This window comes from Sesamum indicum, linkage group LG2 (assembly GCF_000512975.1).
Source record: "Sesamum indicum cultivar Zhongzhi No. 13 linkage group LG2, S_indicum_v1.0, whole genome shotgun sequence".
In the NCBI taxonomy this organism is placed as follows: domain Eukaryota; kingdom Viridiplantae; phylum Streptophyta; class Magnoliopsida; order Lamiales; family Pedaliaceae; genus Sesamum; species Sesamum indicum.
In genome coordinates this window covers 10,961,673-10,974,363 of record NC_026146.1, presented here as the reverse complement: position 1 = coordinate 10,974,363, position 12,691 = coordinate 10,961,673, and the positions used below count along the sequence as shown (strand labels likewise).

Genomic DNA, 12,691 nt, shown 5'->3' with positions numbered 1-12,691 from the left:
ATTCATAGACTTTCTGATTAGTTTTGGTTCTTGATTTCTTTAAAACTATGTTCTTTTGTGTGTGTGTGTGTGTGAAAAGATTGATTTCTGAGGTCTGATATTGATTCTATCTTCTGCCCTTTATCATAAAATAGATTGAAAGTGGGAGAGGTGAGTGAAAATGGAAGGTGATGGGAGTGAGAAGCTGTTGAGGGCAGCAGAAGATGAGATTGAGGAAGAGAACTTGAAGAGCAAAATATGGGTAGAGAACAAGAAGATGTGGGTGGTGGCTGGACCTGCTATGTTCACCAGATTTTCAACGTTCGGTATAAATGTCATCAGCCAAGCATTTGTAGGCCACATTGGTTCCACAGAGCTGGCTGCCTATGCTCTTGTTTTCACTCTCCTTACAAGATTTGCCAATGGTTTACTGGTACTACTTGATGCTCTACAACTATGTCTATTGGTATTCTTTTCAGATGTAGCTGCATATATATGTATGTATTGTATATGTAATGATCGACGACTCTATAGGGTTGTTAGATTTTGTTTTCACTAAATCTATGTATTGGAACATCGTAACATAGTTTGTGAGACGTCTCGAAAAGTGGAGAGGAAAGAAAGGATGCAATAGTTGGTCTTGGCCTAATGTTGGGTTAGCCTCCATACTCGTGCGCCTAGTGGTACTCACTCTTGTGCTAGAAAAAGTCCGCTTAGTTCCAAATCAACAATCTTTGAAATGTTTTGATTGGCGGGCGGGGAGACTAATAATTATGTCTAGGAAACCAAGAGCGATTCCATTTGAAACTTTGGAGTTGCCTTTTCACGAGGGAAAACATTATGAACTTTTCGCTTGACATCTTTGCTTGGAATGTGCAGCTAGGATTGGCCAGTGGATTGGAAACTCTATGTGGGCAAGCCTACGGAGCAAAACAATACCACATGCTCGGGATATATCTCCAAAGATCATGGATTGTTTTGACTGTGTGCACGACTCTACTATTGCCGGTTTATATTTTTGCAGCCCCTATCTTAAAAGCTTTAGGACAGGATGAAGATATTGCGGAAGTGGCAGGGACAATTGCTCTGTGGTTCATTCCTGTGATATACTCCTTTATTGTATCGTTTACTTGCCAAATGTATTTACAAGCACAGAGCAAGAACATGATCATAGCATATTTGGCAGTGTTTTCGTTATCGATCCACTTGTTCCTCTCATGGCTTCTAACAACCAAGTACAATTTCGGTATAGCCGGCACTATGATATCAACAATCTTGGCATACTGGCTTCCGAACGTGGGGCAACTAATATTCGTCATCTCTGGGGGATGTCGAGAAACATGGAAAGGTTTCACAACCTTAGCCTTCAAAGATCTTTGGCCGGTTGTCAAGCTTTCTTTATCTTCTGGTGCAATGGTCTGGTAAGGCTACTGCACATTAACATGTCATCATCGTATTATAAGTCGAAAAGGAGATGATTACTTACATAAGTTTCTCTGTTTCTTTGTTGACAGTCTTGAGGTCTGGTACAATGCCATACTGATTCTTTTGACCGGAAACATGAAAAATGCCGAGGTTGAAGTTAGTGCTCTATCTATCTGGTACTACTCTTTCCGATTCTATGCTTAATCGCCTCCTCCTCCGGTTATGCAACACTTGAAAATCCTTTCTCTATATATTGCAGTCTTAACATCAGTGGTTGGGAAATGATGTTATCACTCGGTTTCATGGCTGCAGCAAGGTACACTTGTCATAGTTCTTTTCTCCCATCTTAGGCCACAATCCATAAGGCTTCTATTCTACATTGTAGCGTTCGTGTCGCAAATGAGCTTGGAAAGGGGGACTCTAAAGCCGCAAAGTTCTCAATTCTCAATATAGTGCTATCTTCTTTCGGCTTAGGGTTCGTGCTGTTTGTGTTCTTTCTGTTCTTCCGCGAACGTCTGGCTTATATATTCACAAAGGATCATGATGTGGCTGTGGAAGTCGGTCACTTGTCCCCTCTTCTGGCGTTCACCATACTTCTGAATAGTGTTCAGCCAGTTCTTTCTGGTGAGGCCTATATCTGGTTATTTATCCGACAGATGTATCTCTTGTTGCTTCTCATAAAATAATCAAACGCCCTCCACTGTCCACAAGCCTAAAATGTGTCGAAAGGAATGTCGTTTTACTGAATTAAGGCATACGTGATTTGAAGTTTCGATCTGATGAACAGGTGTTGCTGTTGGAGCTGGATGGCAGAGCGTTGTGGTATATGTGAACCTTGCTTCCTACTACTTGATAGGAATTCCCACTGGAGTTTTGCTTGGTTATGTCATCAAATTACAAGTTGAGGTAAGTTCCAAAAACATAACATTTGATTTGCAATCGACCAATAAAAGCTTATTTGAGCTCGGGTTTTATGAAAAGAACAAACCAAGAAAACGGACAATATTTGAAATGTAACTTGGACCGAAACTCAATTAGTAGAAAACTGATAATATATCTGTAAATTACTCGAGCTTGACTCATATTAGACTCGATTAGAACTCATTAACGTCTTTGATTCTCAATAAATTTATTATTATTCATTGATGGAATCTGCCATGAACTAAGCCTAACAAAGCATTCTTTTCCAGGGTGTCTGGATTGGAATGTTGATCGGCATGTTCATTCAAACTTTCATTCTACTCATAATAACACGAAAAACAGATTGGGAAAAACAGGTAATTCACATCACTTTGATCCTCCCCATTTTTTTCGAAAATCCATTGAAGGAAATGTGATGTTTCATCTCTTGAATCTGTTCTTGTGTCTCTTGTATAGGTTAGCATTGCTCGAAAAAGAGTTACAAGATGGTTTGTGGAAGTTGAACCTAATGGTACCTCCGGAGCAGCTTGATGAATGAATTCATATGTATATTTTAAATTAATTAGTAGGAACCACGTGCGTTGCACGTGATACTTATTATCTCGACAAAATTTATAAGTTTAATTAAGCAAAAATATAAAGTATTTCATAAATTAATAGATATTATTTTAAAATTTAATATGTACTTTATAAATGAAAAGATCTTATTGGTTAAGTTTAATGAATTTAAAATTTTAATAATTATTGTAAATATATTCAATGAAAATTCATAAATTATAAACTTTGGATTGTTTGAAAAACATAATTAGTAATAACTATGAATTTGTTTAAGAATTAATATAATAAAATTTTCAATTTCCTTTCTTGAACTTTTGTTTGTGTCCATTTACTTCCATCTTATTAGCTAAATTTATTTTAAAGTAAAGAACATTTTTTTTTTTCAAGACTAAATTGATAAGTCATAAATTGATGACACAATAAATTTAATTGGGTTAAATCCATTTTGACCCCCTGTGATATATCAAAAATATAAAAAATCTCCCTATGAAATTTTTAATATAAAAAATTACCCCAATGACTAAAATACTCTTTCTAGTCAATCGATCAAATTAGGCTTATTAATATATAATTATTTTTAATTTATAATATATATAATTGATAACTATTAAAATATATTTATAATATATATAATTATAATTTATAAAAAAAATTCAAAATAACAATTATAACCCATAATTTATCCCCTCAAACATATATATAAATACTGGGTAAAATGTTTTTTGGTCGGAGTTTTTTTATCAATGCCATTTTAGTACCCCAAGTACTTGGAATGACACAATTGGTACCTGTAGTTTACCATTAATATTGTTTTAGAACCCCATTGATGTTTTCTATTATTTTGAAGCAATGACGATTTGGGCTTAGATTTATGATGAATATATTTTATCTTTATTTTGGCCATTCTACTTTTATTCTTCATAATTGATTCTCGAAATTGTAGTACTTTTATTATTTTTTTTGTATGCTTTTCTACATTTATTTAATATTATAAAAAATTCATTATTGAATAGTAACTTATACAATAATCAAGTAAGTACTCCGAAATATTTTTCCTAATTAATTAATATAATAAATATATAGGATATTAGTATTTATCGTCAAACATATTAAATTCTGATTGCAAAATTTTAAATTTTAATTCAATGGCTTAAATTTTACATTATAATTTTTCAAAATAAATATGAAAAAATTGAATTCTTTTAAATGTTGCAATACATCTTGAATTTTACTTTTAACATAATTAATTATGAAATAATGAACTGTCTTATAAATACTTATAACACTTTTAAGTAAGTGTATGAGTTTCTTTTCACAACAGGGAACAAATTACTTCCATTATTTCATTTTAAATTTTATAGGCCCTTGTAAATTAAATTTTTCTTAGGGTGTGTTTGGATTGACGGATTTGAATTTGAATGAAGGATTTGGAGAAAGGATTTCAAATAACTCAATTTGAAAGGTATTTAAAATCCATTCATATTCATCAAAACTTAGTTCAAAATTAAAACGAAAGGATTTGAAATCCTTTCTATTTCAAATTATCCGAACATATCCAAAGGATTTGATATGAAAAATTTAAAATTTATGATTTTAAATTCTTCAATCCAAATGCAACCTTAAAGTATTTAAAAATTTCTTCTACCGAATTAATCACGTAAAAATATTATTTTTTCTTTTTTATTGAAAATGAATATATTTATCATTGTTTAAATAATTTAAAGGCATTAGGACTATTAATTGGATTTGAAATGTTTTGTTGTTCATACCTCCTAGCTGCTGATAACCTGTGGGAATTCAGAAGTTGCAGTTGGCTTTCTCTTTTCTCATTCACATTAATTATTTATATATATATTAGATCTTAATCGAAGTATGCGATCTTGCACGACGATCTCGTTCACAGCCACGTACTCTACCAAGATAATGCTGGATCCTGAGGACAAGAAAGTACGTGAGGCTCATCGAGTGCGTCCTCGACTTAGACCTTCCAACGCTCAAATTAGTAAGGTCGAGTGAAAAATTTGCGATCAGTAACTAAGTAGGTCGAATATAATTAAATGCCAGTTACCTCAAATGATGATACGTCGGAGTATTTATAAGATCTAGGTAGTTATTGTTGTTTGAGCCACGTGTCCTCATCTAAAGAGTAGACATTCTCGATCGGACGGTCCCCGATATTTTGAAATCTTCTTTCTCCAAATGGGTCTGGATTTCGGGCTATCAAACCCGTTTCTCTGGATACGCCAATCCCGAGCTCATAATGACAAAAATATCCTTTATTGAGGATATTTTTGGTATTTCGCATTAAAATTGGGTTCCCCATCAATATTGTTGCTTGCCATAACTTCTTCCAGAAGTGCGGTACGCCCTCTTAATGCAGGTTTTCATTATTTATACCAAATAAAACACTTCCATTGGTTTATAAATTCTGGAATAAAGTTTTTTCTTTTATATTTAAAAATCAGGATAACCATTTATAGAGACCTCTCTTTAAGAATATGAAATTATATTTTTCTTGAAAAAAACCTTTAAATTATACTTGCACGTCGTTCTAAAAGTCTCCCATTTTATTAGAGTTTGAATGGAAAATGCTGATATCAGCAAAAAAATTATAAATTTTTGATTTTATGCCTAATTCAATATTCACTACAAGAAAACATGATATTATTGACAAAATATAAAGTGATAATTTTATATTCAGATAATTAACTCTCCTCGCCTCTCCTGAGGTTCAGTGTAATTATACATAGATCTCTCGTGGTCCGAAAAATTACATCTGGCATCCCTGAGATTTGCTTCCGTATAACAAATAAGTCTATGCATTAATTAAAATTCACTTAATTTGTGATATAACAAAAAAATTGAATGAAGTTGATATATAACCTCGATTGAGTTATTACTAACTTATTAAGGTAAAATAATTTTTTTCTGGCTAAACCACCATTATAATGGTAAATATATACCTCATCACATGTAGGAAAATCATATTTTTTGTTCCATATAATAGGTTCATTTTCAATTTAGTCACGTTTGTTACATTTTTCTCCCATTGCATCCAATACATTTTAAAAAAATTATCAATGTTATTCCCACACGACTTTTCCGTCCAATTTTTAATGAAAAAGTCATGTGAATTAAGTACGGCCACAAAGGCTGTATTGGTGGGCTAAAAATCATACGTAAACATCACATGCATGCTATAATTGACTTGAAGGAACAATAATTACATTTTCCTTGTCCTAATTTGCCACAAATTCCACCAAATCAAGAACCCTGAAATATAACCCACCCAAAATTAAATTAGAAATCAAAGAAATTGAACAGATAATTGTAGTCTACGGTACGAAGGAAGAGTGTAGGAAGTGAGAAGACATCTCAACCCAAACGACTAAACAAGAAAAATATTCAAAACATCATCAATACGTAAAACGACATTTTCACTCTCCATTTCAACATTGTAATAGCTACTTGAAGCTTTTCGATTTCTTCTTCCATGCTCTTCACTTTTTTATTGCAGCTTAAGTATAACAACATTAGATTTTCTACATAAATAATCACACTCACCTATAATGTCCCCCTAGTAAAATCTTCTACCTGGATTTTTGTGTGCCTATGAAGTCCTCAAATACGCCTTCGTCCCACAATAACATGCGCGGTTTTCATTTACCTAACTTCTTCTACTCTTGATGGACATGGGCCCCTCAACAGCTTGTAAAATTAATTTTTAGGGTGCAAAAATATTGTTGTAAGCCCTAACTTCCATTTTTCCTAATAAAGTCATTTTTTCCCACTAAAACAGACCAAGAAGTATACTCACTAATGGTCACGTGACTTTTTTTATTAAAAATTGGATTGAAAAGTCACGTGTGGGACTAACATTGAGAATTTTAAATGTATGGAACGCTATGTGTGAAAAGTGAAACAAATGAGCCTAAATTGAAATGAGCCTATGATATGGGACTGAAACTGCAAGATTTCCCTCCATGCATCAATGCATAAAGACGTGTGAGAGTAATTTGATCATAAAAAGATTTATTTGACCTGCATAAATTAGGTATAAGTCAACCCGCGTAAATATAAATTTTTTTTGCTAAAATCAGCCAATTCGGTGAATTTTGAGTAATAGAAGGAGTTATTTGTTAGACAGAAGTAAACTTCAGGAATGCTAGATGTAACTATCCAAACGGGAGTGTAATTATCCCGTTTATATTTATCACTAAAAGTATATATATATATATATATATATTAAGTGACAATACTTTTTATCTTGTCACTATATTATTATTAGTGACAAAAGTTCTATATAAAATTGTCACTAAATACAATAAGTGACACGTATATAATGACAACTTAAGACAACACAATATAATAGCAACTATTATTTATTATCATTAGGTCATCACTATACACGTGTCACTAATTGTATGTAATGACAACCTTATTCACATTTTGTTTGGTCACTTATTCTTGCTAATAACAATTTTTACAAAATATAATAATTATTAAAATCATAAAACTTATTATTGTTACAAAATAGACATTCTTATCATTAAATATACATAATTAGTGACAATATCAAAATTATCACTTGATTTTTATTTGTCGTTAATCTTCTATTTTTTTTTTTTTTTTTGTAATGATTCTGTATAAATTACTAATAACAGGTCTAGTTTTTTCATTCATCAATTGCTACTTTTTATTCAATAATAATAACTCGAAAGCAATACGTTTATAATAATTACACCCTTTGAGAGGATATTGCAAGTGGCCCACTCTCTCATCTACAACAGTGGATCAACCCGTTGCCCAAATTTAAAAGTATTTTACAGAATAAAGCGTGCTGGAAGGTCTCCTGTCCATGTCTAATTATTAGATGAAGACGAAGAGCTGGTGCTCTGCCCTGATGTCGGAATAGCAGCTGTTAGTGGAATGTGGGATAAAGGAGCCCTTTTTTCGGCGTCTTTATAAAAAAAAACTTTTAGTCCCAAAGATAGAGGGGCTAAAACCTTTAGGAGTTTTAATTTGATCCCATAATTTAAAGAAAAAATTTGACATATTTATTCTCATGTCGAGTTTTCCATGAAAAAAACTAGACATCCTTTATTTTATTATTATATTAATATTTTGTGTGTGAAATTATTAAATATATAATTTTAAACACAAATCACAACAATGTCCGCAACATTATCCACCTGGCCCCCAATCTCCAATATTTGTCCTTAAAAAGCACCTTATTGTCAAGAGGTATACTTTAAAATTCTCACATTACTCAAATTTTTAGTCTTAATTTATTTAAAATGATGGTACACACTTACAATTAATTAATATATGATATACAATAACATCTTATTATTTAGATCCCATCTTCACAAATATACACAAATACATATATCCAACCTAAAAACTAAAATATAAAATTAAAATATCACATAAATCACTATTTTTTATTTTTATGTTTTTGCTGTAAAAAAATAAAATAAAATTACCTGTCACAGAAAGGTCAGACAGTCTCTGAAAAGCTTTCATAAAGTATTTGACATAAAGACATCAAAAAAGGAAAAAAGGAAAAAGCTTATAATTTGAATAGAGTTCCACATGGAAAGATTTTTAGATAATTAACTTTTCTTTTCATTATCAGATATTTATGTCATTTTTTATTTAATCACCATTACAAATTAAAATAACTCTAAAAGATTATAAATTGATTATAAAGATTAGAGAATTGCCGGAAAAAATGTGTTGTATGTCACGTGGTCGTTATTTTTTAAAGTAGAGAGAAATGGTAGTGCGAACAATCCATTATTTATTTATTTATTTTTATCAATTTTCTAATAGATATTAGCAAGAGAACTGAAAATGAGATTTTTTTAGATTATAAGCCTATTTTCAAGAACCTAGTAAGCAATAAAATCAAAAGTATACCGAATTAAAGTTATGAAATGAAAAATGCTATTTTCCTATTAATTAATATAGCTCTTGCAAGGTAAGAAGTAGGGGTTTTCATATTTCGGTTTGATTTTATAAAAATAAAATATTTGGTTTTAAATGGTCGGATTTTTTTTTTTCATTGTTCGGTGACTGAATCGAATCGAAAAATTAATTTTTTTATATATTTTAATTTTATTAATTATAACTTTACTCTTTCTCATCTCTCTCTTCTAACTCGTTCCTCAATCTTCAATTCTTCCATTTTTAAATATTTAAAATCTGCTATTTTAGTTCATATTATCTAATAACTAGCTTAATTAACAATTTTGTACATTTTGATAATATTTATGTAAATAAATATTTAATATAGTGCATATGAATTCTATCATTACAATTTCAATCCATTACGACAAAATGTATTTAGTCACTATATATTATTTGAATATTAAATATTGTACTATTAAAATTTGAATTTAAATTTTTATTTTGATTTTGGATTAAAAGAATGGATTGTTATTGTATTCTTTTTATTTGAAATTTTGAATTGCATTTGTAAATATTTTATTCATTGTACATTTTATTTTTTAGATTTTGATAATTTTGTACAGGTACTTTTGGACAAAATTAAAAATAATACTAAATTATTTATATATTTTTTTTATAAATAAATAGGTTTTTCGATTCAAAGCCAAAAAAAATCGAAAAGAAAAAAAATCGAAAAGAGTTCGGTTATAAACGAAATGAACAGGCCTAGTAAGAAAAAGGGAGATGTGGTGTAATCACACATAGACAATATATGGTTTGTTAAATTATATATAGTAACCCTGTTATTCATTTTCGTCTAACAAATTTATTAATCCTCTAGTCAAAAATTCACAAAATTTATTGATAATAGTCAAAAAATTGAATGAAAATCTATATTTAACCCCAATTGACTTATTACTGATTAGTTTCAGACCGAACAATTATTTTATGACCAAACTATCTTTATAAGTGTGAAAATATACCTCCTCACATACATTAGCATGTGAAGCTGTATAAAGGCAATTTGGTCAAGAATTCATTTAACCTGCAACAAGTCAGTAATAAATCAATTAAGAGAAAATATGAATTTTCTTTTTATTTTTTTGTCGATATCAACAATTTTTTAAATTTTGACTAACGAATGAATCCATTTGGTAAACAAAAAGAAATTCAAACAATAGATGTCATTTTCAACTCACAAGTGGTTTACGTACAATTACGTTGAATCTCATAAAAGAGCGGCGGCATTATTCCTAAGAAAAGCCAAAGACATTGATTTTAAAATTATAATAGAATACCTTTTTATCATACCAATTTTTAAATACTCAAAATTTCATGTTATTTATTTATTTTCTATCTTTTTTTTCTGATACAATATAGTGTAAAATAAGTAAGCATTAGATACAGAATCTGTGCTGTCAAAATGTAGATTGCCTAAAATTCCTTTAATCATACTTTCTTTTACAAATTACTATATTTTAATTAAGTAATTTTATAATAATTTTCTACTTATATATAATTGAAGTTAATTCACTTTATTAGTTTGGTAAATTATTTATTTTGTTTTTTATAATTTTCATTCAATTAAAAGAATGCAATCAAAATTTAAATTATGCATCCATCCAACGTGTTTCAATCGTTAACGTATACCAATATTTTTGTTATGTTGATAAAATTTCTAAGTTAGTGTATATATATATACACACATGCAGCTTCTTAGTGCATGAAACCAGACGGGACATCGACATTTCATCAGCAACAGAAGAGAGAAAAATCAACGGAACAAGAAAGGGAGAGTGGAGGGCTGAACTCTGCTGCTGCTCTTCTTAGTTCTCTATATATAAAATTCTTTCCATGTGAGTGAGATATCATCTGTGTATATGTGTGCGTGTATTAGGTGTGATGATTGATTCTGTCTTTCTGCTGTGTATCACGGAATAGAGAGATCAGTAAAATGGAAGGTGAGACAAACGAGAAGCTGTTGAGGGCAGTAGAAGATGAGAACAATGGGAGCAAAGAAGAGGATCTCAAGGGTAAAATATGGATGGAGAACAAGAAGATGTGGGTGGTGGCTGGCCCAGCTATTTTCACCCGATTCTCGACGTTCGGTATAAATGTCATCAGCCAAGCATTTATAGGCCACATTGGCTCCACAGAGCTGGCTGCTTTTGCTTTGATTGCCACTCTTCTTGCAAGATTTGCCAATGGTTTATTGGTATACTACTTCATACCTTCTCTGTTTATCATTCTTGTAGTTCTTGGAATTTGATTTCTTCACATCAAACTGATTGGGAAATTGCAAGACTGTTTGTGAAACGGATGAAGAAATGATAAGGAAAAACAAATGCAAGAACACACAATTTTTACTTGATTCGGAATATAATTTCGTGTGATTAACAAAGATGCATTAGGGAAGCTGTAAGTCTAGATTTGTCAGCTCACTGTAGAGTTGATGTGTGATAATTGGTCGTAGGTGTACGTTGGGTCAGATTTCACGTTTCACAGTAAATGGTTCTATCTCTTGTGCGGGAATAAGGGCACGTATTATGATTTGATTGTCGGATAGAGAGACTATAAAATGTGGATTATAAGGTATAGGTAAGATCAAGAACATGTCAATTTGAAACATGAAAGTTGCCTTTTGATGAGGTAAAACATTGTGAACTTTTCACCTGAAGTTTCTGATTCCAAACCTGAAGCTAGGAGCGGCGAGTGGATTGGAAACTCTATGTGGGCAAGCCTACGGAGCACGACAATACCACATGCTCGGGATATATCTGCAACGATCATGGATTGTTTTGATTGTAACCACAACTCTACTAGTGCCCATTTATATTTTTGCAGCCCCTATCTTAAAAGCTTTTGGACAGGATGAAGTTATTGCAGATGTGGCGGGGAATATTGCTCTCTGGTTCATTCCTGTGATATACTCCTTTATCCTATCATTCAGCTGCCAAATATTTTTACAAGCACAAAGCAAGAACGTGATCATCACATACTTGGCAGCGTTTTCATTATCATTCCACGTTATCCTGTCGTGGCTTCTAACAGTTAAGTACAAATTCGGTCTGAAAGGCGCTTTGATATCAACAATTTTGGCATATTGGCTTCCAAACGTGGGGCAATTTGTATTCGTTGTCTGTGGAGGATGTCAAGAAACATGGAAGGGTTTCACAACCTTAGCCTTCAAAGATCTTTGGCCGGTTATCAAGCTTTCTTTATCGTCTGGTGCTATGCTCTGGTAAGGCCTAATCCAGCTAAAATGCCGTTCCATGAATTCATTAACTTGGCATCTTTTGGTACTCATATTGTTACCCATTTCATGCAAAGTTACGAATTGTTTAGGTCTACGACGAGATAATAACATGAAAACATAGCTTTTGAAACTATTACCTATGGATTTCTGGCAGAGGATTGTCTTTCGTTAACCTCAATTATTGTTTTCTATGGTGACAGTCTCGAACTCTGGTACAATGCCATACTGATTCTTTTGACAGGAAACTTGAAAAACGCAGAGGTTGAACTTGATGCTCTTTCTATCTGGTACTACTCTCTCTGTTCTCTTTAATTTCCTCATCCTGTGTTTATACAAAACTTGAAAATCCTTTCCTTACTTCAGTCTTAGCATCAATGGTTGGGAAATGATGATATCGCTTGGTTTCATGGGCGCAGCAAGGTATTCTTTTCGTACTTACAGTTGTCTTATAGGCCATGAAAGCTAACAAAACTGGATCTCGATCCATGATGTTCCAACTTTATATTGCAGCGTTCGGGTCTCAAATGAACTTGGGAAAGGGGATTCTAAAGCAGCAATATTCTCAATTGTGAACATAGTGCTAACTTCTTGTTCTGTTCC

At 31.8% G+C, this 12,691-nt stretch overlaps 1 protein-coding gene across 3 annotated transcripts in view; it reads left to right on the top strand.

The window, feature by feature from the left end:
* Positions 1-12,691, top strand: part of LOC105155766 (protein DETOXIFICATION 21-like) — a 14,249-nt gene that overhangs the window by 458 nt on the left and 1,100 nt on the right. For 2 of the 3 annotated variants that reach the window (XM_011071712.2, XM_011071713.2), the window contains exons 2-9: positions 135-412; positions 859-1,400; positions 1,494-1,580; positions 1,664-1,720; positions 1,790-2,028; positions 2,192-2,310; positions 2,595-2,681; positions 2,782-2,999. In XM_011071712.2, coding sequence (XP_011070014.1) covers positions 161-412; positions 859-1,400; positions 1,494-1,580; positions 1,664-1,720; positions 1,790-2,028; positions 2,192-2,310; positions 2,595-2,681; positions 2,782-2,856 — 1,458 coding nt within the window. In that variant the 5' untranslated portion in view covers positions 135-160 and the 3' untranslated portion in view covers positions 2,857-2,999. Of the gene's footprint in view, positions 1-134; positions 413-858; positions 1,401-1,493; positions 1,581-1,663; positions 1,721-1,789; positions 2,029-2,191; positions 2,311-2,594; positions 2,682-2,781; positions 3,000-12,691 lie in introns of those variants that run through there. The other variant, XM_020692001.1, reaches the window with a different exon arrangement.